Source organism: Numida meleagris, chromosome Z (genome assembly GCF_002078875.1).
Source record: "Numida meleagris isolate 19003 breed g44 Domestic line chromosome Z, NumMel1.0, whole genome shotgun sequence".
NCBI classification, from domain to species: Eukaryota; Metazoa; Chordata; class Aves; order Galliformes; family Numididae; genus Numida; species Numida meleagris.
The window spans coordinates 650,943-676,841 of record NC_034438.1 but is presented as its reverse complement, the minus strand read 5'-3'; the positions used below and the strand labels follow the sequence as shown (position 1 = coordinate 676,841).

At 51.9% G+C, this 25,899-nt stretch overlaps 1 protein-coding gene across 2 annotated transcripts in view; it reads right to left on the bottom strand.

The window, feature by feature from the left end:
- NEDD4L (neural precursor cell expressed, developmentally down-regulated 4-like, E3 ubiquitin protein ligase) overlaps window positions 1-25,807 on the bottom strand; it is a 135,654-nt gene extending 109,847 nt beyond the window's left edge. The window contains exon 1 of one of the 2 annotated variants that reach the window (XM_021379789.1): window positions 25,513-25,807. In XM_021379789.1, coding sequence (XP_021235464.1) covers window positions 25,513-25,560 — 48 coding nt within the window. In that variant the 5' untranslated portion in view covers window positions 25,561-25,807. Of the gene's footprint in view, window positions 1-1,469; window positions 1,537-25,512 lie in introns of those variants that run through there. The other variant, XM_021379791.1, reaches the window with a different exon arrangement.

The window sequence follows — 25,899 nt, the reverse complement described above, 5'->3', positions numbered from 1 at the left end:
GGATACTTCAGTGCTATGACGCTGGCAGTGATTACCAGCACTGACCGACCTGCCGTGCCCATCTTTACATCACTTCCAGCACTCCTGCTGGGTGGCTGTACAAAGGGCCCTCCCTCCTCTGGTGGTGCACACTCCAAGCGATCTGCAGCTTGGGGGCAAGAGTTGGGCTCACCCTGCAGCCACATCCTTCCCCACTGTGCTGTGCTGTGGGATCAACTGCTGGCAGCTCCATGGGATGTGCTCCTCCTCTCCAAGCCTTGCAGCCAGAATCATATCCATGCTCCCTGCTCTCAGCCCTCACCTCAGCCCCACAGCTGCTGCAGTGGGGATGGATGCCACAAGGTACTTGGGTCAAGCATTACACTGAGTTCCCATTGCTAACCACATTCACACTCACTTCTGCTTTGTCCAATGATTAACACAGAGTTTACATGTTCCTGCCTCCCTGAAGATGGCAGAGGTTACATACTTTCCTCCTGTGCTGTGGGACAAGTTTACAGGGGCAACATTCTGCCACCTGCAGCTCAGGCTGCTGTTCTGGAGACGGTGGGGTGGGTGGGGGGAACCAATACTGGACTCAGTGCAAGGGAGCCCAGAGCCAGGGATGCAGCAAAGTGACACCAACAGCAAGCAGACCCCAGGCACCCAGGGAAGAGGGTGAGAATGCATAGCACACAGGTGTGTTAACAGACCTGCGGGACTCTGTACATGTATTTATGTACACATATTTATACATATAATTCACATTTTAAAATCTGCACTTAAATGAACACATTTCCTCCCTCCAGGCGCTCTGAAAAGCGAAGCTATTTGTGAGACCCATTAAAGTATTCACACAAATAAGCAAGCAGCCCTCCATTCCTCAGGATGGTGGAGCTGGGAGCACCACGCCTGCACATTCCCTCCCCTCCAGCTGCAGCTTTGCCCCATGCAGTGGGGAGGGATGACCTGGTGCACGCACAGCACAGCACAAAGGCCATGTCACCCAGGGCCGCCCGAAAGACACATTCCTGAACACAGACAGACAGCAATCCAGCCTGACAGAAGGAGGAAAACTAGAAGTCAACTTCCCATAGGACAGAAAATCCCACGACACATTTAAAATGCGCGTTAAAAGAATGGTGCTGAGATCACTGATACAGGCACAAAACGAGAAGCTCGGCTTTTTTAAATGAACGGACAAGTGCGGAATGCACCGGGAGTCTGGATCGGTGCAAACCAGGGCTGCACCAACGCCCCACGGAGCAGAGAGGAGAAGCGGTGCGCTGCACTGAGCACTTTGCACGCTCCTCCAAACCACCAGTGAAACGCTGACCGAACCCCAGCCAGAGCCCTCAGCAGGAATACGTCCTGCACTCCGGAATGCTGCCTGCTCTGCAGACCCAGCCCCGGGCACCCCTCCCGCACCCACCTGAGGCACTGGACTGGGGCGGGCACCCACCCGGCACCGTGCACCCACCCACACTTACCGAGGTGCTGGCGGTGCGGGGTGACCGCAGGCCCAGCCCGCGTTCCTGTGCTGCTCCGCGCGTGCGGCCCCGCAGCGCAGATCAGTACGCGGAAGCTGCAGCAGAGGAGGCCATAAATTCCCGTCACTGAGGCAACGAGGTGAAAGGACAGCAATCTAGTGTTTCACCTGGGGAACGCGTAACGTGAAATGCCGGTTGTTGTTTTTTTTTTTTTCCCCTCCGTAGAAGAGGCAATTTTGATTTCAAGCAGAGATAGGAGGCAGCGAGGTAAATTTCCACTGAGCGGAAGGAACGGAGCCAGCGCACCAGAGAGCTCCCTGTCACCACAGGGCTGAACTCCTGGCCCTGCTGTCACGAGTATTTTCCATGAAGAGCAGGACTAACAATGTTAGAGCACCCTTAAGTCCGTCAGCGACGGGATGCATGGCAGGCAGACCAGCCCGCAGATGAGCCACACTGACTTCTGCTCTCCTTTGTAAGTGGATGGCAGCAGCCCACTCCAGAGCCGGAAAAGAAGAGCACAGGACGAAGCTGTGCCTGTGATGGAGGCACGCAGAGGAACAAGGGCCCGAAGCTGGGGAGCGGGGCCACGTGACCTTGGACGGGACTTCCAATTCCGTGCCTCCTACCACAGTCCAGCTCCTGCGGGGACACCATGAAGCGATTTTCTGGGGACGGGGCCAACAGCACATCTCGAACCGCGCAGCGATTCCTGTGTGCTCTCACTGACGCGGGGATCTCCGTGCAGCAGCTCGGCCAGCAGCCCCTGCTCAGATCTCGGAGTGGCAGTGAGCACGGGCGCAGCACGCGGCCGCACCTCCGCTCTGCTCAGCTCAGGGCAGCAGGCCCAGGCCGCTGTTTGCTGGGCTCCAGCACAAACCGAAGCCTCATTCAGCTGCGTGGGGCAGCCCCTCCTGCTCCGTGCTCAGGATGGAGCCGACTGCTGCCTGCTGTCCCTGCGGACTTCTTCACACGCATGGCACGGAGCAACTTATTTCAAAGCAGACTGACACATTTTGTCTAAGGCTGATCTCAGAACTGCAGAGATGAGAGCTGGAAGCCTCGGGAGGAAAGAAGAACAGCTGGGAGCCAAGGGGCTTTTGGGGTCAGGGAAAGGCTGCACAGTGTCACAGTGTAACCACAGCCCTATGGAGCTACACCAAAAGGGCTCTGGCTGCCCCGTGTCAATACAGTGACACCAGGCCAGGTTTTGTTCAGCGCAGCATGGATGCGTCCCAGGAGCAGCAGGGATGAAGCAAACAGCAGCGAGCACTGCAGGAACAGCGGAGCGTGGGAACCCACAGCTTACACAACACAACTATCTGATGTTTTGCAATAACAGTGCCTACTCCGAGGCCTCAGCACTCAGCACTCGGAGGCAAGGTGTTCAGGTTTTCCCCAGCTGGACCTCCCAGCCCAATGCCACAGAGGGGGACTCAGACCCCCACCTCCCAGCCCAACCCTGCAGACAAGGGGTCGGGACAGAGTACTGAGCTCACCAAAACCTGTTTACAGGGTATTTATAGCGCATCAAAAAGAAAACAAAACAAGGAAGGCAAGCTCCAGGTGAACTGTGTTCTATTTTCGCGAAAAGCAGTAGATATTTTTACTCCTTGCAGTCAGATATGCTTGAGTAATTTCAGCCAGCGTGCTGAACCAAGTCACCTGGGGTCTGCAGAAGTGCCGAAATGGATGCAGAAGCGCTGTCAGGAATGGCTGAGCTGTGCTGCAATGGTCGAGCTGTGCTGCAGCACCTGCCCCGTTCTCTTATCTCGCACTCAGACCTATTTATACCACTCACCGAGGAACAATCCCAGTGGCAGCACTGCTTTCTGCACACGGCAGCTCACCAGGCTCCAGCAGTCCCATGCTTGCTGTGCTGACGTCTCCTAGACCCAGCAGTGCCAGCAAAGGGAAAAAAAAAAATATCCACCTGCTGTTGCCCTGTGCTTTTTAATTGCCGCAGTGGCAATCAGATCCCCTGCCCCCAGCTGGGTGCAGACCTGTGGTTCCACCACCCACTCCTCCACCGCCACAGGCACACGCCGAGCACTGGCTCTGATCATCCCAACTACACCAACAGGGACCGCCCAAAAACTTGTACTAGCAAAGCCTGCCGCAGAAAGCACCGTTTTGGTGGTATTTTTTCTTGGGGGATACAGAAATTCAGCTGGTTCTTTAAAACTTGAAGCTTTTATTTAACAAGTATCTAACTTTCTGGCGTGCAAAAATAGCTCTTCAAGCACAAACTACCATAAAACAAAGCAGTGGTGCTTTTACAAGTGGGATGATCACATTACGCTGCCTGACACTCGTAAAAGCTTTGCCAGCCACGGAGAGTGAAACAAGGCCAGTGGTGTTACCTTCCAGTATTCATTACCCCTTGGTCAGTGTCTGGACAGGTCTATTACCTTTGAGCACACAGAGGAGAGCACTACTTCAGAAGTTATTAGTCAGAAGAGAAATACAAAAACCCAAACTGTCGGTATATGTCCAATAGTTTCACCGATAACAAAGAATGGCTGCAATTCCCAATTAAGAGCTTGCAGCAAGATGTCACAGGTTGACGCCTAAGAGCTTTCACAGCATCTTCTCTAGCAGGAGTAGGGTTTTACTCTTCACAAAGTCAATCTCAGATTGGATTTTTTTTCCAACTTCTTTAGGTGGTGCTATTTGGTACGATGAAACTCCAGAGTAGCTCAGAGTTGGAACTATTTTCAGGTGAAGAATTCTGAATGGCACTCAAAACAATTGTGATTAGGAATCAAGGCAGAGGGCAGAGCAGGTCTGAAGCAACTGTGCTAAGCACCAGGCAGGCAGGAAAACAATAAGCTCAGGTTTTATTTGTAGGCAATAACACGTGTATGACTTCAAGGAGATCTATGCTAGCACCAGGGACAAAGAGCAACCTGCATGTGCACACAGCAGAAGGGTGCTGAGGAGGGCCAGCTCCTGCTGCCTGGCTGCTCCACCAGCACTGTGCCCTGCAGCACCTCCCAGCACCATCCTGATCTCCCCAGCAGGAATTCCTCTGGGTTCTGCTGTTAAGCTCAAACTGATCACATCAGTATGGCTATACAGCAGGCCTCACGCTCACGTTCATGGAGAGGTAACCAACATGCAGCAGTACTGAGATGGCTTCAGAGCTGCTTCTCTGCACTCATTTTCCAGTTCTGCCTCAAAAAGGCTGTTTAGATCCAACGTCACATGGGCAAACACAAGGGCAGGCTCTGGAGGAAAGCGGCACACGCACATGCAACGTGGAGTTAAGGATCTTCCGGAAGCCCACCACCACCTGTAGGAAGCATTCCCTGCTGCACTCTTAAGGACGTTATAGAAACCCCTCCAAAAGCACAGCAGCTCCGACAGAACATTCTCACTTACTGCAATTACCGGCACGCAACACTGCACGGCTTTGTCTCGCTCATCACTGTGTTAAGAAGGCAAGGGCAGCTTTTCCCCATGTGCAACTGTAGTGCAAAATTAAACGGCAGAATTCACCTGATGGCAGTTCCGACCTCAGAGCCCTTACTGCTGCGTCCTCCTCTCAGTCGGGTGAAGACCCAGCACACTCTTGGCAGCACGGCAGCAGACAAGGAGAAGGGAGTTAAATACACGACAAACAATGAGTCGCGTGTGTCTAATTTAACGTCTATTCCTCAAACCGCGTGAAAGATCTCTCAAAAATGAGAAACTCCCTGCAGGAGATAGCAGCGAGATGGACCCACACGAGTCCCCAGGCAGAGGCAACATCTGTACCCAGCCCCCTACTGCTGCCAGCACTTCCTAAGACAGCTCAACAACAGCTCTCAGCAGCCCGTGAGGCTGCTGCTCTGCTACGGGGTCAAAGCCCAGCCAGGAGGCGAAGCACCGCTGTGTCCTCCTGCTGAAGGGATGCTTCCATGCTCACAGCACGCTTGTTTCACACCCCGAAAGCTTAAATTTGTGTTTCAGTGGCTAGTGCAACTGCTTCTGTTCTGTGCAAATATTCTGGAAGTCATTTATTTAAGGCAAGCTTCATGAAAATTTGAGTATCTGGACTATAGGTGTATGGACCGTAAACAGGCAGCTTTATCGCCGCTGCATCGTTTAATGACAGGACAAGCATTCAATAAAAATGTAATTCCACTGATAAACTGTAATTGGAGGCTCATTTCTAACCCAGATAACGTAGGTGATGTGTTTAACCATACGTGCCCTCAAAGCGAAGCTGCTGCACGACGGCTGCGTCACGTGGAGCGCAGCACCAGGCACTGCCTGGACAGGCTGTGCTGAGAAAAAAAAGACAATAAAAGGCCACACCAAGCGGCAATAAAATACCCGTGAGGCTGTCAAAACCTTAACTGGCCCTGAAAGGAGAGCCTTTTATTGCAGCACTTCCATCTCAGGAATACTTTATCAAGCACATTTCCAAAAGAGTTGTGAGAGGGCATTAGTCACTGCGGGGATCCGTGGCTCTGAGGACCCAACACTGCTTCAGCAGCCCAAGCTTCTTATCTTGGCTCCCGCAGCGCAGGCATTAAAGCCACTGTTTTCAAAGACTGCTGTGGTGATGCACAAGAAAATACTGCCGATTAAATGCGTGCGCTCAACTGAAGTCTGCACACAGTTTGCACCGGGAGAACGGGAAAAGCTCTTGCAAGCAAACAATAAAAAAAGAAAACATAAAGACAGAGTTCCAAGCTTAAAAAAAAAAAAAAAAAAAAAAGCTATTGACAAGCTTAAAAAAAAAAAAAAAAAAAAAGCATTTCTTATCTTCTGCTCAAACCAAAAATCAAATGCGACTGTAATGTTAATAATTACACCTTCCAATTATAGAGTACTAATGCTGGATTATGACATTTACGGCAGTTCATGCACATGCATCCTGCAGAGGCGATGCTAAGAACAGAGAGAACAATGCCATAGAAAAATCAGTGCTCAACTAACGCTGTGGTAAATGCAGTTGTAGGTAATGCGATGTAATCTGATTCATCACGGTTTGAGCCGTGGAAGGACGAGCAGGGAAGTTATAAAGCAATGCACAGCACTAACAAACCCTCAGAGCTACCCAAAAACCATTTTGGAAAGATGAGTGAACTTTGCTGGCACTAAACTTCATTCTACAATTTCAGCGCTCAGTGCATTTCATTTACTACAAAAAGACTTTGTTTGAAGCATTATTCACAGCAAGCCTGATCAACTGTGACAGTAAAAAGGATGAAATAAGGGCTGAGGTTCTAGAACTTCACTGGGAGCTGGGTTCTCTCAAGGAGCATCACCAGTTCCTTTGGTGTTTTGTGACTGCAGCCCCTAGGCACGCCAAAAAATCTGTCGTTCTACTCGTTCCTACCTTCCATTCTATTGAAACAACAAGCACCATAACAAGATTCTACCATGCATCTCATTTTATTTTTAAGGTTTTCTGAAAGCTTTCAAGGTCAGAAGGTCCTGCTCCTCTGGAAGCTGTACACACCTTCTGCTACTTGAATAAGTCAGTCTTGTGGCAAAAGTAATGATCGTGTGCATTTGGGACCTTCAGAGAACAGAGAAGATAACTTCTCCTGAAAATAAAGAGCAACAAATTAGCAATAATGTGCGCCTCTCAGCAAGCACAGCCTGAATCCGTGCTGTTTAAGCATTACACGGCTTTCTTGCCTTTTACTTGAGCTACATTATCTGACTCCCACTCAGTCTCTGCATCACTATCAGAACACAAGAAATAACAATTATGAGTTTGTTGGGGTTTTTAAAAGCATTACGATGGGAAAAAGAGAAAAAAAAAAAAAAAGGAAGTTCCGCACTTCATGTTGACCACAGCTTGTCCCAAATGCAGCGGATTTGTGTAACGGCACCAGGCTTTAAGGTCTTTCTCATCCAGTCTTGGCGTAACTAACTCACACAAGTGTTTTTTGTTCATGACGGGCTGCATCCACTAGAGTGGTTCCAAATACTGGCCCTTAAGAAAGCCTTCCATCTGAAAGATCTTAAAAAGACAAGAATTTGAGAGAAAAAAAAAAAAAAAAAACACCAGAAAAAAATCACATTGCAAAGTAATGCTCCAGGTGACCGCAATAGTTTGGTGCCTCAGCTGTTTGTTTTTGTCTCTTTAAACAAACACAATAAAACTTCTCTTCGAAAGCTAAACAGCACTCATGGAAGCACTGTCTGATGCAACCCGGTCATTTCATTTGCAAAGCAGGAGCAGCCTTCTTAAAGCATCCCCAGGTCGCTCCAAAAGTAATGCCTCCTGTTTGTTTCCACGGAAAATACAACAGCTACAAAGAGCACAGTAACACTATTTGATAAAGCAAAGTTTCAGCTACAAAACACTGTTTTTCAGCACAGTCGCCACCGCTCGCTGCACGTTTTCAACAGCAATGAACAACAGCCTGCATGCTGTGCTCACTCAAATCTGCACATGCAGACTAACATCAGAGGCATGACATTTGGAGCAGCCCTGCTGACAGAGGGACAGGTCTGTGTGAGCTGCTGGGGGACAGCTGGGAGCTGCAGACAGAGCCTGACCCAGCTGCTCCGGTCACCTCACCATCAGCCACTGCTTTCTGGAGTGCTGTCACAGCTGAAATGAAGCAGGCTTCACTTAAAAGCCGAAAGCAGGAATGCTGATTTTCACAGAGAGATTGCATTTTCCAGCACAGTTTGTTTCCCTGCATGAATCACGCTATTAGCCAACGAGAAACAAAATTAGATCTTTCAGCTCTCAGCTGAAGTTAATAATTAACGTCACTCTGAGAGTTTCCAGTCTTCCCCGGTGAAGGAACTCCTTCCAACACATCCACGTCGCTGCTGCCAGCCAGCCCAGCTCCCCAGCCTTCGGCCTCTCCACCACCAAGCTGCTGCTGTGGGCCCTGATTCAGGTACCAGGCTGCATCCTGCAGCAGAACTGCCATGTGTTCTTAAGGCACGTGTGGCTGCACGTGCAGCTCCCTGAGGATTTTGAGGCACGGGGATGAATTACTGCGGTGGTGGTCTCTGTCCCAGTTAGCAGAAGAGAAACCAGCCCTAAGCCGAGCTGACGGAAGGATGCACTCCCACCGTAAGTGCACAGTGCTCTGGTATCCTGGTTTTGCCTCACTGCTTCCCGGGTGCTCGCGCTGTGGCTGAGAGGAGCGCAGGCCAAAGTCGCTGCCCGTGAGATGCAGCCCCCTCCCAGCACCCAGCTGTGGCGGGGACAGGGAGCGGAGCTGGCCCCTGGCTGAGGGGCACAGAGCATCCTGCAGAGCTCACAGCTCTGCTTCGTCATCTTCGCCGCAGTCCTGCGCTCCTCCCAAGGCTTTAACCACCGGCTTTCTCCTCAGGCCATTATAAAAATGCACTTCTTGGCACTAGAGCCTACAGGGATGGAAATACGGGGTGTCTGCAAAGAGCACTCACCACAGCAGGCCGGGACCACAGGAAGGATCAGACGCCAGCTCTGAGCTGTGTGCTGCCTCAGCTCTCCCGCTTCAGGGACCTGTACCGTGCAAGCAGGTGGAGCTGCATGCTTGATCATGACCAAAAAAATCACCCCTCTGAATACCAGAACATAGATCCACAACCTGCGAGCAGGAACAGACATGCAGTTTGCTGTCAGACGGTGTGCTGCTCTACTCAGAATTACTCGTTCTCCCCAGAAGACGTATTCTGAATACGTACAATATCCACACTGCACGAGCTTTAAAAAGACAAAGTGCTGGGTGCTGCCCTTTGGGCACAACAGCCCCGCGCATCGCTACAGGCTTGGGACAGAGTGGCTGGAAAGCCACAGAGAAGAGAAGGGCCTGGGGGTGTTGGTCGATGCTCGGCTGAACATAAGCCAGCAGTGTGCCCAGGTGGCCAAGAAGGCCAGTGGCATCCTGGTTGTGCCAGCAGCAGTGCGGCCAGCAGGAGCAGGAGGTGACTGCATCCTGTACTCAGCTCTGGTGGGGATGCAGCTCAGTGCTGCGCCCAGTGTTGGGCCCTCACTGCAAGAAAGACATTGAGGCCCTGGAGCGTGTCCAGAGGGGGAACGGAGCTGTGAGGGGTGTGGAGCACAGCACAGCTGAGGGAATGGGATGGTCAGTCTGGAGAAGAGGAGGCTCAGGGGAAACCGCATTGCTGCCTGAAAGGAGGTTGGAGCAAGGTGTGGGTCGGCTTCTGCTCCCAGGTAACAGCGATAGGATGAGGCACGATGGCCTCATGTTGTGCCAGGGGAGGTCCAGGTTGGCTATTAGAAACAGTTTATTCCCCAAAAGAGAAGTCAGGTGCTGGCACAGGCTGCCCAGGGAGGTGGGGGAGTCCCCATCCTCAAAGGTGTTTCAGAACCATGGGGATGTGGCATTGAGGGATGTGGTCCAGTGGGTATGGTGAGGATGAGTCGATGGTTAGACTAAGGGATCTTAACGGCCTTTTCCAACCCTAATGATTCTACGACTTGAAGACCATCTCTGCATGCACCATCCACTTACCCATCACAGTCTGGTAAGGAACAGAAGAGAAAATTTGGCAAAGCATTGTCCATGACCAGCCCTGCTCATCCAACAGAAGGTGCTGCCCTCCCAATAGCTCTTGCCTCTCATCTCCTCCTCTTTGAAAACACAGCAGATCCTTAACAAAGGATGTTAACTTTTGGTGATGGCAAAGCATGTTTACTTTCTAGCCCTCATGGTCCAAAACTACAATGTCACTATAGGAATTAGAGAGCTGTATAGTTTTTAATGCAGAAGTAATGACTGGGTTGGAAAGCAAGCAACCACCGGCTCTCCTGACAGGAGCAAGCAAATCCCACAAGGAAGCAGAAGGCTTCCTTCTCCCATGTGCCTACCAATACAGAATCACAGAGTGGTCTGAGTTGGAAGGGGCCTTTAAAGACCACCTGGTCCCACTCCCTGCAGTGCACAGGGACACCCACAGCTCCACCAGGTGCCCAGAGCCCCTTCAGCCTGACCTTGGGTGTCTGCAGGGATGGGGCACCTCTACCTCTCTGGAAACATGTGCAGGAACAACCCCAAGAACAGCTGGAGACGTGGACAAAATTCAGATAATGCACAGAAACTGCTGTGCTAAAACTGCTTTAACACAAACACGACCAGAGCAGGAGAATAAATTGAAGCAATTTAACAAAGAGGTTATTTCCCATACGAATTTAAGCCACATTTCAGGAGAAAGAAAAGTAGTTACCGCCTTTTTATGTAAAGGAGCTAAGATCACTGCCCAGAAACAGTAGTAATTCTATGGCTAGCAAATCAATGGGCTTTTATAACACATACACTATTTCTGCCTGGCAGCAGCATACTTGTAAAACAGTTAACCGGTTTACCTGAGGAGCCGTGTTGGCTTGTTTGTTTTTAATATTCATCTATCCAACTGCAGAGCCACGTCAGCATTCATTAGCCTATATGCGACCTAGAGTAGATGAGCAGCATCCAGATCTGTCTCACCTCCTGCATGCAGACTGCTGAGCAGCGTCCTTGCTCCTGAGGCACCCAGAACCACTGGTGGCCGTATCTGCATCGCAGAAATGCTGTTAATAGCCGTTAATGAGATATGCTCATCTTTCTGGCATAAATAACAGGATTCTTACGGGACAGAGCCCAGAGATTAGCTCAGCCACTTGTTCCTAAAATGGTACTTGATACTGACTAGACTGAGAAACACTCATTAAAATATTCAACACTCATTACCCAAAACAAAGGATGGACTTTGTGTTCTGCCAGGCATTCTGGACGCAGAACGTAGCTCAACGCAGGGAACAAAGGGCACATTCAGAATCCATGTATTGCAGGAGATGTGTAATAAGGTCAGTCATTCATCATATCAGAGCAGGACCTTGTCCCAGAGAAGCACAGATGCATGTTCTTGGAAGAATCAGAAAAAGATGGGAGCAGAGGGCACAGCAATTCAAGATTTCTTCACCAAGTTACAAAGCAAGTGAACAGCTTCTACTCTCTTTTCTGCTGGGTACTGGAACCGGGCACAGCGCTCCCGGTGTGGTCACCAGGGCTGAGTAGAATGGAAGGATCCTTCCTCTTGACCTGCTGGCATCAACTTTTCAAAGGACTTTCAACAATGAGAACAAAAGAAGATGGAGCATCTTACCCTGTGTGGGCCACTCACAAATGAGTCTGTTAGATGAATTTGGTAACACAATATAGAGGGACAAATGAAAAGACCTTCTAAAATGAAAGGAACTTCAGCACAATGTACTTTCCCCAAGAGATCACATTGACTTTCAGTCCCCTAAGCTAACTTACACAGCTATCAACAAATTACAGGCAAAAAGAAAGCTTTCATATATATATATAAAAAAAAAAACCAACCAAAAGCACTCACTCAGACACAGAGGATTCTGAGTGACCAAGCTGAAATACGTTGGATTAAGCAAACTGCAGTGACCATCAAAAGGTGCCTGCCTTCACCACCATGAATTCCCAACACCTCCCACCACCCCATCTCCCTCTCCTGCAGCCACAAAGGCTGATCAGCAGGCAGGTCTGACAGAAAATGTGCCCAACAGAAGAGATTAACTGTATGCCAGCTCAATCCATGGAGCTGACTGGGTTTGCTGCTCATGGTCACTACACCTATGGATGGGAAGGGGTCAGGTCAGACCCATCAACTGCAACCTGAAAAGACTCTCTTGTAACTTCATACTCCTGCTTCTTGACAGAAAGCTGCCCTACACACTCCTACCATGCACCAAAGAGGAAGAACGTGGTTTAAAAGCTTTGCTGAATATAAAGTAAACAAGCGGGCTTCACAGGTTCAAAAACTCCTGTGATCATCTGAACTCTACTCAACCGGGGTCTGCCCTCCAACCCACGCTGTGGCAATCAGGAACAGACCCAACCCTGGGCACGGGGAAGTTCAGCCCAGAGCCCCTTCGGCCGGCACAGACCACGGCCAGTTTCATCAAGGGAAGCTCAGCTGCAAGGGGAGCCTGGTGATCGCTGGCATACAGACATAGACCACCAAATGAAGGTGGGAAGGGATAATTCAGAGATACACGTCCTCTGTTCCACTAGAAAAAGAAAAACCCAACTTGATAGCTGGTCAAGCTGATGAACTTAGAGTGACACCGCAGGGAACGGCAGAGCTACGGGCAGGAGAAAACAGCGCAGGAGAGGAAAGGCACCAGTCCCTCCCAGGGAGGGAGAAACCAACACGGGATGGGAAAGTGACTAACACAGAAAAAAAGGCCCAGTGGGCAGGCTGCCAAAGATGCAAGGTAGTAAATAAGAGTGAGATATGAGTGTTAATCACTAAGCTTGTAACCTTTTGCAACAACCTCATCTTGTTTCATTTTAATTATCTCTAAGAAAGAAGCACGGCAGCTTTGTAGCCCGGTAATTTTCCAACTAGATCACACTGTGCTACAGCAGCAGCACGGCCAAAACAGACAACACTAAATCGCAAACCAGCTGAAACAAAAGGAAGACTCTCACAAGCCCTTTTTCCTGAAAACACTGCCTGAATGAGAAGGGTGTGACTTTTGCATACTGTTTGTTTGCTAAATACTCTTTTCAACGGCATTTATTTCTGATTCTAATTCCCCTCAGGTCCTTTCACAGCTATTTATTTCCCAAGGAACCGCAGAGGTTTGGAGAAATCTTGAAGGGCCACCACCTCCAAGCTGATGTGCAACATGCATTGGCCTTTTGTTTTCTTACACAGCTGCCACTGGAGCTTAGAAAAGTAAAGGGAAGGGGACAAACTTTTCCTTTCCTTGCTGCTGCTGGAAGGTCTTTCACCCACACCTTCTCCATACAACAGACCACAAAGAATCACATTTGCTGCAGCTCCATGCCATTCCACGCACTTTCAGAGTGCTGGTCAACCCAACTGTTTTACCAGCATGCAAAACCTACTACTGAATTTGCCACTATCTTCTAAACATTTCTGCATCCGTTAGCCGTCAAGTACCATCTCCCAAAAGTGAAGTCAGAAAATAGAAAATAAAATAAAATAAAATACCCACCTTGCCCTGCGCTTTCATAGACGTCCTGTTTTGAAGCAGCTTTCACATATTTAAAGCATTTACGTAATATAAGGGGAAAAAAAAAATCTCTCAAGGAAATAATGCTTTTCTCAAGTGATCACCAACTGCAGCGCATCCCCTGCATCCACTTACCAATACACACGTCTTTCCATCAGACTGGAAATCTCAGTTTTTCTAACAGAAATCTCTACTGTCAATAATACAGCCTTTAGGCTACGTCGGACTGGAGGCTGAGGTGACATGAATGGCCAGGTCAGCAGTGGTGAGGGGCTTACACCTCTTCTGAAAAGAGCAATGAATGCGGCCTTTGTCTAAAATATAAAGGGAACAAACCACAACCAGAGATCAGGCACCAAATCCAAAAGCTGAGAACTCACTTCCAGGCATCACACCTTAACAGCAAAGGCCAGATAAGCATCAAGTGCTTCCTCATAACCTGGCATTTAATAACTACAAGTTCCTTGTTTATTGTATATATGTAATTGTCATTAATTCTTTTGCTTTACAGAAACCTTTGTTTCCCTCAATAAAAAGAATCAGAATTTTTTTTTTTTTTTAAATTATTTCTGAGTTAAGAATCTTGGCAAACTCTTACTGTCCCTGTTTCTCAATGCAATAGTACCAAGCAATAACGTCCTTGATACCCATGATCCAGCAGAAGTCTAACAAACACATACCTCCTGTAGGGTCACTGGAATTGCAAAGATGAAGGAGAAATACCTCAACACAATCAGGCGGACCGCAGCTCTAAACCAGATGACATCAGAGCAGCTCTCACCAGGCTCCCAGCCTGGCTCTACAGACTGCCAGGGCTCCGCAGTCCCTCCAGCCCTCACCCACCCAGGGATGTGGAAATTCCCCTTCAGGTGGAACCCTCCTGGTTTGCTGGTGATGGGTCCTCCTCACAGAGGGGACCGCTGTGCTGGTCATGCGGATGGCTGCTGGGGGGCAGCAGGGGCTCCCCCTCTGCCTTCTCCTCCTGCCCACAGAGCAACCTCTCCCCATGCCACGTGCTCCCTCCTGCAGCCACCCTGACCTCCATGGCACTGACTGCCCGGGCAGCCCCTGCCACGAGTGCAGGGGTGAGGGGGGCACAGAGCTTCAGACACATGTGCCAGGCACAAGCTTGGTGAGAGGGAGCAAGAGGGCCTCGTTAAGCTGAGAGCTCATTAATCATCAGGTATACAGCACTGCTGTTGTTTGCTTCCACTGTTCCATGTCACTCCGCAGCACCTCTTGCTTCCCACAGCACAGGGTTGGCCATTTTAGCAGGTTGCATGCCCAGAGGAAAGGAGGAGCAGCTGCCAGAATGCAGGGACAAGATCAGGACATCCAGCAGGAAAAAAATACAGAAAGCACTTCCACATGGGGGGAAAAAAAAAAAAAAAAAAGGCTGTTGCTAGGCAAGCACATGACTTATGTGAATGTCAAAGGAGGAAAATTTAGGAAGTGCAGACAAGAACTATAGATGGCTTTTCCCACATAAGGGCCCTGGATTTCCAGAGATATCAAGGAAGAAAACACAAGAGCAGCTCTCAGTGACTGCACTCTGCCCTCACCTCTACCAGTGACCACACCACTGTCTCCAAGGGGCTCTGAGTGCTGGGGAAGCACTGAGGTTCCCCCATGTGGCTCTCAGGCACACCCCACCTAGGGACAGGGCCCAGTGCTCAGCACTCGTCCCCATGGCCATTCCAGTCCTCTTCCCAGTCCCCAGCAGCACAAGGAGTTCAGCTGGCAGAAGGCACCTGGAAAGCAAAACCAGCCCAGGACATGCATGAGGGATTGCTTGACCCTGGTGGGAGCAGCCTCAGGTCAGATCCCAGCATCACATGGTCAGCAGTGCAATGGCTCCAACTCCACTGCCGGGATCACCATCTGGCCACAGCAGCGTCTTGGCTCCCCGATACCATCGGGATAACATCGGGATTCCACCACGATGCTGAGCACTGCACTCCGAAACCAGCCGGGGCTAAAATGCAAGTTTCCACAGCAACACCAACAATGACACACGGGGCCTTTGTCACACATTCCTGTGCTATCGCATCCTATCAGCAGATGCATTTCAGCTTACATTGCTGCACGAGGCTGAGGACCTTCGTTTCGTTTCCCAAATGCTGCAATTAGGGTGTTAGAAGCACACGTCCTACCTAAGCCACCAAAAATCAAAGGTGACCGCAATGTTTAGTGACACCTGTTAAAGATGACAACCCTCAAACTCTCCTTTGTAGGTTTTCTGCACCGCATAATGGCGTGGCCTCTTGTGCAAGCCTTGGCAATCCCAAACAAAGCCTGTGTCATTTGTAGGGCATGGACAAGCCAAAGCAAGCAGCACCTGGTCCGTGAGGGGGTGGAAATGTGTTGAGTTACATCCAACCATCTCCCACTGCAGGAAATGCAGCATAAGAGCGTGGCTATGGCACCTCAGGACAGAGCTGGCCAGGCCCAAAATAACGTCACAGCACATGGCAGGAACACAGCAGAACAATGGTACATTTATGCTGCCAGCGGGACAAGAGAACCGCGCAGGTTTCTGCTAGATCCACTCATGCAGGTGTAGAGGCATTTCCTTCTTAAATACTGCTATTTAAATCAATCAAAATGCAGTGACGCGAAACCGCAACTGAGGCTGTGACGCATCAGTTCCAACCCAAGTTCTGGACATTTTCTAAGGGAAAAAGGTACATTTCTCCCAAACGTGGTCAAAAGATAACGGAAGAGTTCCACTTGAAAAAATAATCAGCTACAGATTTCACTTTCTGAATTCTACAGATTGTGTGGATACTTGTTAGAAGTCAGTTCTGAAGAACCCATGGCTCTGACAGCTTCCAAGAGAGCTCTCCCAGAATCCTGCCTTAAGAGAAAGCACCCATGGGGTGACAAATGGCCTTCCTACTAATTAACACCTGCTTAGTTAAGGCTTATTCACAGCTCTTTGTCTTTTAAGCCTCAATAGAAACCAGCAAGACAAACCCAGGGCTTCCCAGCAGCACTTCACACCCACCTGCACCACCAGGGCTGCCCCCGGACACATGCTCCGCAGGCCCCAGCCCCAGGCCAAGTCCCAGCACTACTCACCTCTACGCTGATTGCAGACCTTTATCCCAGCCTTACTGGTGTCCAGCTGGGCCCCATCCTCCCACCCGGCTCCCAAATTACTGCAGCACCACTGAGCAGTTGAGGTTCCGAAGCAATGTGTGTGCCCCACCAGTGGGCCCATATGAGCCGTACAGACATGGAACCAAACAGGTCCAGCCAAAGCCCCCACAGATCTATTGAGCAGATGGTCACTGGACCGAGGAGATGCTATCTTCCATTTGTATTTGGAGCTATCACTGATGGAGAAGAACGTGCAAATCTATAATCCACTGGTTACTCAACACAAAGCCATCTCCTAACCTGCGGGATAAAGGCAGTGAGGCACACAGAAGCCTTCTAGAACATAAATTCTGGGAAGGAGAAAAACAATGCTCTGAGAAGCTGCTGCACTACCTCAGCAGCTCGGGAGACTTCAGTTATCGCACGTCATTTGGACTGGAGGTCTCCAGTGAAAGTTGCTGCTCAAAGCACGGTCAGTGCTGAGCTCGGAGTGGCCGCTCTTCGTCCATCCAGGCCATGCCCCAGCGCTGAGCTGTACTGCACACTGAGGAACAGATGCACAAAGACATACGTGAAAGGCAGAACACCGAGCGTTTCTTTGACAAGTTGAAAAAAAAGCTGCACAAAGTGCATGTGCAATTCTTACTCATCAAGACTTCGGTGAAGATACAGTGACACAGCGCAGGAAGACTTTTACTCAAACAGCAGGTCCCCAATCAGCACCAGAAGGAAGCTTGGGAAGGAGAGAAGCACCATGGCATTCTCAACCTGCTAATGCCCTGATAACGACTGGGCTTGGCTCATTCCAAGTCTCTTACCAACCGTGACTGTTAGAAGAGGATTAGCTTCAGAACTGCAAGCAAAAGCCAACACGGGACCTAGCCAGGGGAATGACAACGCGTTGATGGAAGAGACAGCAAGGTTCAGAGGCAGGGAGGTGTTACTGGTGGAGAACTGAGGAAGTGAGACACATCAGACGACCCAATAAGCCTGCACTCAGCGACTGCAGGTGAGTCACCATTAAAGATATCACCAGGACACAGATGTGTCACAGTGCTGCACAGACCAACCTGCCCTGCAGGGGGAAAATGAAACGGCAAAGCTTCCTCCTACCAGCATCAGAAACAACGTGCCTCCTCAGGCCAGAGCCCTGGGAGCAGGCGTTACTCACCCACAGCCCCGGCTCGGCTTCCACAGGACCTTGCAGCATGGTGTCTGCTATTTCCCACCCAACTTCAGGAACGTAACTTTGTTCTAAGGACGCTGGAAATGAGGAATAAAACCTTAAGTGGAGGGTCTTGACCAGGCGGAACCGGAGCAAAACTAATAGATGGCAACAACGAGAAGCAAAGCCTTCTACCTCCACAGTCCCTACTGCTGATGCCTGATTTAAATATATTTGTAGTCACTGAAAGTGGTACAGTTTCCTACTCAGAAATGCAGTGTACTGTAAGCAAGGAAGTAAGCTGCTGCATGCTGCTTCGTTTGAAGTCTGAGCCACCGTCAGCAGAAAGCAAAGACGTGGGTTTGTCCACACACTGTGCTTCCCTCCAACCACTGCCATCACCACGAACACCACAGCGGGCAAACTCACAAAACCCTCATCTCCTCCACTTCTTTGCTTAGGGAGCTTGTCCATTTACTGCTTCCAGAAGGCGACAGATGAACTATCTTTAGACAAACCGACCACAGATTTCATCAGAGTCGTGACTCCAGCCAAAGCCTCGGGCTCAGCAGACCCAGAGAGCCAACTCGGTCAACTCACTGCCACTAAACCACAGACATCTCGCTCCCCCCCTGGCCCCATGCCTGCACACACCCTCCTCCACCACTCCTCTGAGTCCACATCTCCAGCAGCTACAGCTCTCCAGCCCAGCCAGGACATGGGCAGCTGTCTGCAAACAGCAACGCGTTTTGATTCACACAGGGCCTGAGATGAAGCAAGAAAGCAGGAACTCCCTCCCAGCAGTGGAAATCCACTAGATTGGTGTCTTTTTAATAAACTGCATACATCTGGGAGCTACTGAACCGACCCTGGCGTAAAGGAGAGCAATCGGTTGCAAGGTCTTGTTTGAATTCCATGCAGCAACAGATTGCAAGTCCCCAGAAGGTAACAGTCAAACAGGAGAAGGCGAGCTTGCCTTCCTCAACACAGACACATCCTGGACACGGCCCAATTCAAGCTGGTGCCCCAGACGAGCGCAGTGCAAGAACTGGCTCCTCACGAGGCCTCCACTTTTCCAGCCCTTCTTCTCCAGGCCACAGCCATCCTGTTTCTTCCCTTCAGGCACAACTCGTGCTCCTCTAACAACAGAAGGAATTCTCCCTCTTTCCCCAGGCCCATTTGCTGATTAAGGGGAGAAAGAAGCAGACCAGCACCTCTTACACAAGCAGCCAATTCAGCTTTATTTCCACCCATATCCTGTCTCCACCGTGGATGTCACCTTTTCCCAGCAGGAAACTATCATTTCCAACATCCTCAGACTTCACCCTCTGACAGTCGTGTAAGGAAGCATTAAAAAGAATGCCGAACTGAGCAGCACATCTGAGCGATGTTTGGCGATGTGCTAGACACAACGTCAGACTGGAGCCGAGATGACAACCTTCCTGACCCTACCAGGCCACACAAACAAACCTTTGCCAGAAGCACAACGCACTGCTGGAAGTATATCTGGGCAAGGACAGCAGATCCCCACACGGCCCTGATGGACAAATCCTGGCGTGCTTCACAGGCAACCACAGGGCAGCACCTGGAGCCCATCTCCTTGCCTCCTTCCAGACAAAGTCCCACTGCAGCGCTGCCCAGACTGAGAGCCCACCCAGCGCGGCATGCAACCGCTGCAGCTTTACAGCCAGAAGTTGGTTACTACGGAGCTGACTTCAACTCTATAGATCTGTGAGATGTCACGAAGTACGGACACAAGTGTAAGAACTGGAATAATGAAAAAGATACCCCTTTGTTTGTAAGAAGTATATACCAAACAAAGGTAGATCTGGGCCGGTGAAGGGCTTCCTATGCTTAAAGGAAACACTACGAATAAGACAGAGGCAACACAAAAATGCTGCTACCTCCTAGCTTCCAGGCACTGAGAGCTCTGGAACCTGTCAGAGACGGGAACTCTGTACCTCTGGATTCAAAATCAAGGCAGCGAGGCCATCAGCTTCACTCAGCTGTTCTGGTTTGACTGGTGAGGTTTGATTTTCAACCGTGGAATCGAGATCTGATGACTGCAAGACTACAGCTGCCACCGTGTGACGGCCAAACCATCTCATAAGCTGGCCGTGCGTGAGGAGGTGTGAAGACAACTTACAAATTCAGCTGATAATATTACTGGAATAAAATAGTGATCTCCTAAGTTTATTCAAACAGACAAAAAAACAGTTTTGAGTGAAACGGCTCTGGTTTAGCAAAGGAAAATAAACAACGCTTCACACAGACGGACCAGAAGCAGGGAATAAATGCAGCGCTGAGAATGTGAAGGAGCGTTCCTGCTCTGATTTCCTGACGACGAAAAGGTGAAATATCTTTATTTTAAAAGCTGGTGACAGTTAAAGCGAGTGACCTCCATCCCCAGCGTCAGGTGGAGTGGGCTCTCTCCCCTCTCCTCAGCGGAGCCAGGTAAACAGACAGCGGGGACCTGCAAGCCTAGCACAGAAACAAAGCCCTTGGCTCTCCTCCCCGGGGCGCATCCCACAACACTAATCCCTTGCTGCTCTTTTACCTTCTGCACCATTTCATCACTGGGAAATAAAAGGCCGCTTCGTCCACTGGAAAACCTCACCACAGCGGCAGAAGAGCGCGGCATGGAGCGGTGACGGCTGCACGTGCACGTGGGCACCGCGTCCCGGGGCGACGTCCCAGGTCCTCATGTCGGTCCCAGGGGGAAGGGGCCAGGAGCTGAGCTGCCCCAGCTATGCCAGGCAACCAAAATCTCACCCTCCCATAATCCTGCCCGCGATGCAGGATGATAACCTAGAGAAAGGTGTTCAAAAAAAAAGGGTAAAACTTGGAACAACGTTCAATTAAAAGCAAACACAAAGGCAGAAATGATGCTAGCACGCTTCCAGCCTCAAGCCGGGATTACTGAAAACCGAAAACCATCAGAGGAGATGGCAGCACGCTCGTGCATCGCTGTAGAACTCTGTTACTCCGCAGCAGACAAACTATATTAGAAACAGAAAACCTACCCCGAGTTGGCACAACACCAACAAAACAACACCAGTCCAAGAAATCGGGCACAAAAATAAGGAACCGCAGCACAACTGCTGAGCGCAACTCATTCACAGAGTCATTTCTGCCCGTGTTCTCAGAATTGAAGAGATTCCTTTTGATTAAGCCCGGTTCCTACTTCCTGGAAATCAGGATTCTGACAAATATCTACATCCTGCCAGTGCATGGGAATTCGGGATGAAAGAACAGAGGGAGGGAAAATGCACCATGATAAATACACAGCGCTTGTTTCCCGATCTCAGCATCCCCCTGTAAGACAGATTTTTATAATGCATTTTTGTTTTTCAAACTATTTTAAGTACAGTCGCATTCCGGGCCAGTACAATTTAACAACAAATATGTTATTCCACAACAAATTACCAGGAGATTGCTGCTCTTTTGTGCAAAACACTCTTTCACGAGGCTTTCTTCCTTCTTCTCGGGAGGGGAGAGAAGACAGGGCAGCAGGAGACGGGAGCGCTGCCGCGCTCGGAACTCAGCTGTTATTCTTAAGAACCCCAGGCTGGGAAGAGCTGGCACGGCAGCAGGAAAAGCACTTGGAGAACTGCAGCTCTAAACCCAGCGGACGGTGAGCAGCTCGCTGATTTTTGTAGTGAAATGGCAGCAGCTCACACGCCGAGCTGCGCCGCGTGCACCAGCAGTAAAACCACATTCCTGAAAGCATTCGATCTGCCATCCGCATTCTTACCGAGCTTATCTGAAAATAACCGAGTGTTTACAAGATTGCACTTAATTTCTTTCCAAGAGGGACAGAGCTGCCGAGGAGCATTTCTTCCAGGGCTACGGAAAAACCATCTCGCTCAGCGTAATTAAAACGAACCTTTTTAAGAGGAAGTAGCGATGAAAGCAAAAGGTGAAGACCTTTACGAACAAGACTGACATTTGCTCTGCTCACTGACACCGGGTGAGTTTGCAGAACTGAACAGATCAAGCCACTGCTGCACTGACACTGCATCTGACTTTCATTGAGCTAAGCAGTTAGCAGTGATCCAACCCCACTGCCACTCAAAGGCCAGAGACTGCAGCTCTCGGAAAAGCCCCGGTTCATATGCCGCAGAGTTTAATTAACCGAGAGGTCTTGGCCCCATATAATCCTCCAGGATAATGAAAAGGGCCCCGTTTAGGCTGATGCAGCTGGAATCAGACTTAGCCCTCCTAGTTAGCTACCAAGGGGTGCATCCACTCATCACAACACCAGCGCACAGCTGCTCCGCACAGCCCCACGGCAGATGCTCGTTTCGGCTTCACGCAGCATTACCCACGCGTACAAATGCATGAGGACAATGGCACCAGACCCCCCGCATCCGACACGGCCTCTGGGACCGCACGGTGCCTGTGGAGATGGTCTGTGTGGCACATGACGCTGCATTTGGCTTTAAAGGGATGAATATTACACCCCATTGAACCTCGCATCACTGGAAGGTGCAATTCCAACCCGCAAGCTGCACTGCCGCGCTCTTTTGCCCCACGCCATCCTAGGATGTGACTTTTATTCCCCCATCAGCTCACGCGGCACTGGCACCATGACCGGCTCTATTTCCAAAACAAAGAGGAACCCGCCGGCTGCCGCCAACCGCAGCTCCGGTCAGAGCCGAGCTCCGGTCAGGGCCGAGCCCGCGGAGCCGCCCCGGGGCAGCGGGGTCTCCTACCGCCCAGCTCCAGCATCGGCCCCGCGGGGCTCCGCGCCCGCCCGCTGCCCAGGAACGCGGCAGAGCGAGCAGCCGAGCCGCGCTCCGCCGGGCTGACATTCAGCACCACGCAGCGCCCTCAATCGGCCGGCCCGCAGCACCATCCCCGGGGTCAGGGAGAGCCCTCAACCCGCCCGGACAGCGGCTGGGGCACGGAGAACCGCCCCCAGTCCGTTTTGCTGTTGTGCCATTGCTGGTGCGCAGGCAAGGCCTTTCGCTTACAGAACGCTTCCTTATCTGTACTTCCTAATCGTCATTTCAAGCTCTACGCGCTGGGAATCCAACGCGCTTAGAACCTATACAACCAATTCAGGAGGGTTTTGCTTCTCCATTCAAAAAAGAAAACGCAAAAAGTTACTACTGTGAATTGCGGATCACCGCGAGCCAGCGCCACTGCTGCGCCCAAAGAGGACCCTCCTCACCCTGATGAAAAAGACACGCTCTCATGGAACTAAAGAACTCAGAGCAGAAGCAGCACAACACCTCTATCCCCAACAGAGCAGCCCCACTGCACCGGGACCCCGGGGCACGCAGCACCACGGGCTGCCCAGGGGGCACAGCACCGAGGTCCCCGCTGTGCAACGCCTGCACACGCTGCCTCGGATCCGATCTCAGCCGTGGAGGGCACAGACGCTTCCCCCCACGCAACTCCTGACCACGCTCATATGGAAAAATGGATGGTTCGACTACAAGGCAAAGCTGGAGGAATCCAGCGCCGAGCTCCACCAAGACACTGCTTTGTCACGGAGTCAAGCAGGGGGAAACGCTGCTGCTTTTTCCTCAGTAATCAATCCAGTTAATGGGTAACCCGCGCGATAACCTGCTCCTTCCAAAGCCTTCGTAGCCCCATCCCGAGGATGGGTGCCAGCAACACGGGCAGCAGAGACCCCCGGGGACACTGTGCCACAGCAGCAAAGCTGCCGAGAACACACGAGTGTACGACACACGCCAACCCCCCCAGCGCCGGGACCGCTGCTCACCCCACGGCATCACCACGGCAGATCTTTCCGAGTTAAAGAAGTTGAATGCAACCTGCAAACAGAAGAACACGAGAACTGTAGAAAGCAGTCAGTAGGAATGCCTTCGCTTCTACCGTAAGGCACATAAGGACACAGGGAAGAGCCCTGACGCTGTTTTCTTTCACACGGAGCCGAAGTTGCTTTGAAGAAATACTTTTCTCAAGGACCTTTTTTAAGGATGCACTCTTTATTCAACCACGTTTTCAACAAAATTGCTTCTCCGAAAGCAATTCCGCCTGGTGATACACCGGCACAGGCTGCTCAGGGAGGTGGTGGAGTCCCCGTCCCTGGAGCTGCTCAAGAACCGTGGGGATGTGGCACTTGGGGGACATGGGCAGTGGGCACAGCGGGGTGAGTAGGGCTTGAAGGTCTCCTCCAGCCTGAATGATCCTAGGAGCTCAATGGTCCTGATGCACTCAGCGGCTCAGGACCTCTCTGTGCCGTGCTAGAAGCTGGGACAATTGCTGATGCCTCTGCGCACCAACTCGGCTTCAGTACGTGCTTACCTTCGGACGTGCCCAGTCCTACTGACATCTACATCTACTATTTAAGTGGAAATTAAGCCTTTGCTGAATTATTTGTAAGATATTTGATACTTTACGGGAAGCACGTTAAGCCACCCTACCTCACATTTAAGCATCTGCTTTTCCAAACAGCGAATACTGGGACAGGTAGCCCGGTATTCACAAACAAAGCAGTTCTAGTATTTATAAACAAACTACATAAAGCACAAAGTATACCAGGGAGCCACAAACTGTATTTCAGACTGAGGTATAGATAAAGAAGAACGTATGTCTCCGCGCATACCTCGTCCCCTCAAGACAAGCGAAGAGATTTCGCTTCGTGAGACAAACAGACGAGCCCAAGCCAACGCTAACGGGCAGTCCTTGCCCTCTGCAGCCAACGCGCAGTGAAGCTGAGAACACACGCGTGGCTCAGCTGCTCCGCACGTACCTGCAGGAGCGTGCAGCCGTCCCCCAGGAGGGTCTCCTCCCTCGGGGCTCTGAGCCCCGGCACCTCCGCTCCCTGCGCATTCCCTCACCCTTTTTTTCCTCTTTCACCTGTATCCGTCTGCGGCCCCGTTCTCACGTTTTTCGATGACCACCGCCCTACTCTGCCCACCACCATCACGACCGAGAACCAACTCCTGGTGCACGGGCACAGTGAGACGGGGCGACCCGCAGCCATCGCTGCGGTGGGACATCAGGGCATGCCCCGAGCAAGGAGCAGCGGCGTCAGTGACACAGGCACAGCAGCAGCCGGACCTGAGCAGCACATTCCCGGCCACTCATTTAGGACGCCGCGGTTTTGCTCCCAGGTTCCCACGTTCCCAGCTCGGTGGCATTGTCCCGCACCCAGTCCCAGCGATGCGCTCCGGGATCCTGCGCTGGCGAGCGGGGCCGACCCCGCGTTCTCCTCTCGCTGCCTTCACCCTACACACAGCATCTCCAATCGGATTTCGCACGGAGCCCAAGCCCTCGCCAAACGCACGCCCCAGCCAAGGAGCTTCCTCCCACCGGCACCCACACGGCCACGCCGCATCCAAGCCCCCACGCAGACCACCGCCACGGCCATCCGCGGCTCGTCCCTTCCTTGACGGCTCGGAGACACCAAAGCAAAACCGGGCATTAACAGCGGCGTTAAACGCTCACGCCGGATACCCCGCACGCTTTGTTCGTGCGCCTGCAGCCCGGCAGCGGCGGAGCCAGGCCGTGGAGCTGCCCCCGACCCCCGGTGCCCCGAGCGCCCGCGGGCAGCGCCGCTGGGATCGGGCCCCGCGGGAGCGCGCAGCGGCGCGGCCCGGCCCCGCCAGGTGCTGCACGGCACGGGCACGGGCACGGCCCCGCGGGGCGAGCAGCGGCCCCCGGCACCGCGCACCGCTTCGGGGCAGAGCGGCAGCGCTCCGGCCGCTCCCGGCGCCCTCCGCATCGACCCTCGACCTTCGCCCGCGGCTCGCGCCGGGTTGGGGGGAGAGATCCCCGAACCCTCCCCGGCAAGTGGGGGGCGATGCCCCCGGCCCGGCCCGGCCCGACCCGACCCGACCCACCTCCTCCTCCGCCAGCCCGTACACCGGCTCCATCGCCGCTGTCGCCATGGAGCCGCCGGACGGGCGTCCCGCGGGACTCGCTCCGTGCAGAGGTTCGGCAGGGGATTGCCGCCCCGGCCCAGGTGCGCCGTCCTCGTCCTCTTCCTCCTCCTCCTTCTCCTTCTCCTCCCGCTGCTGCCGCTGCTGCTGCCGCGGCGGAAGGCGACGGAGGCGCAGCCCGAGCGCCGGGAAAAGGGGCTGGGGGCGGTGCTGGGACCGCCCGCGCTGCTGCGAGGCCGGGGCTGGGCTGGGCTGGGCTGGGCTAGGCTGGGGCTCACTGCAGCCGCGCGAACCCCGCCCGCCCCGCGCCGGGGAGCCCCGGCGGCGGCCCACGAGGGCGGGGAAAGT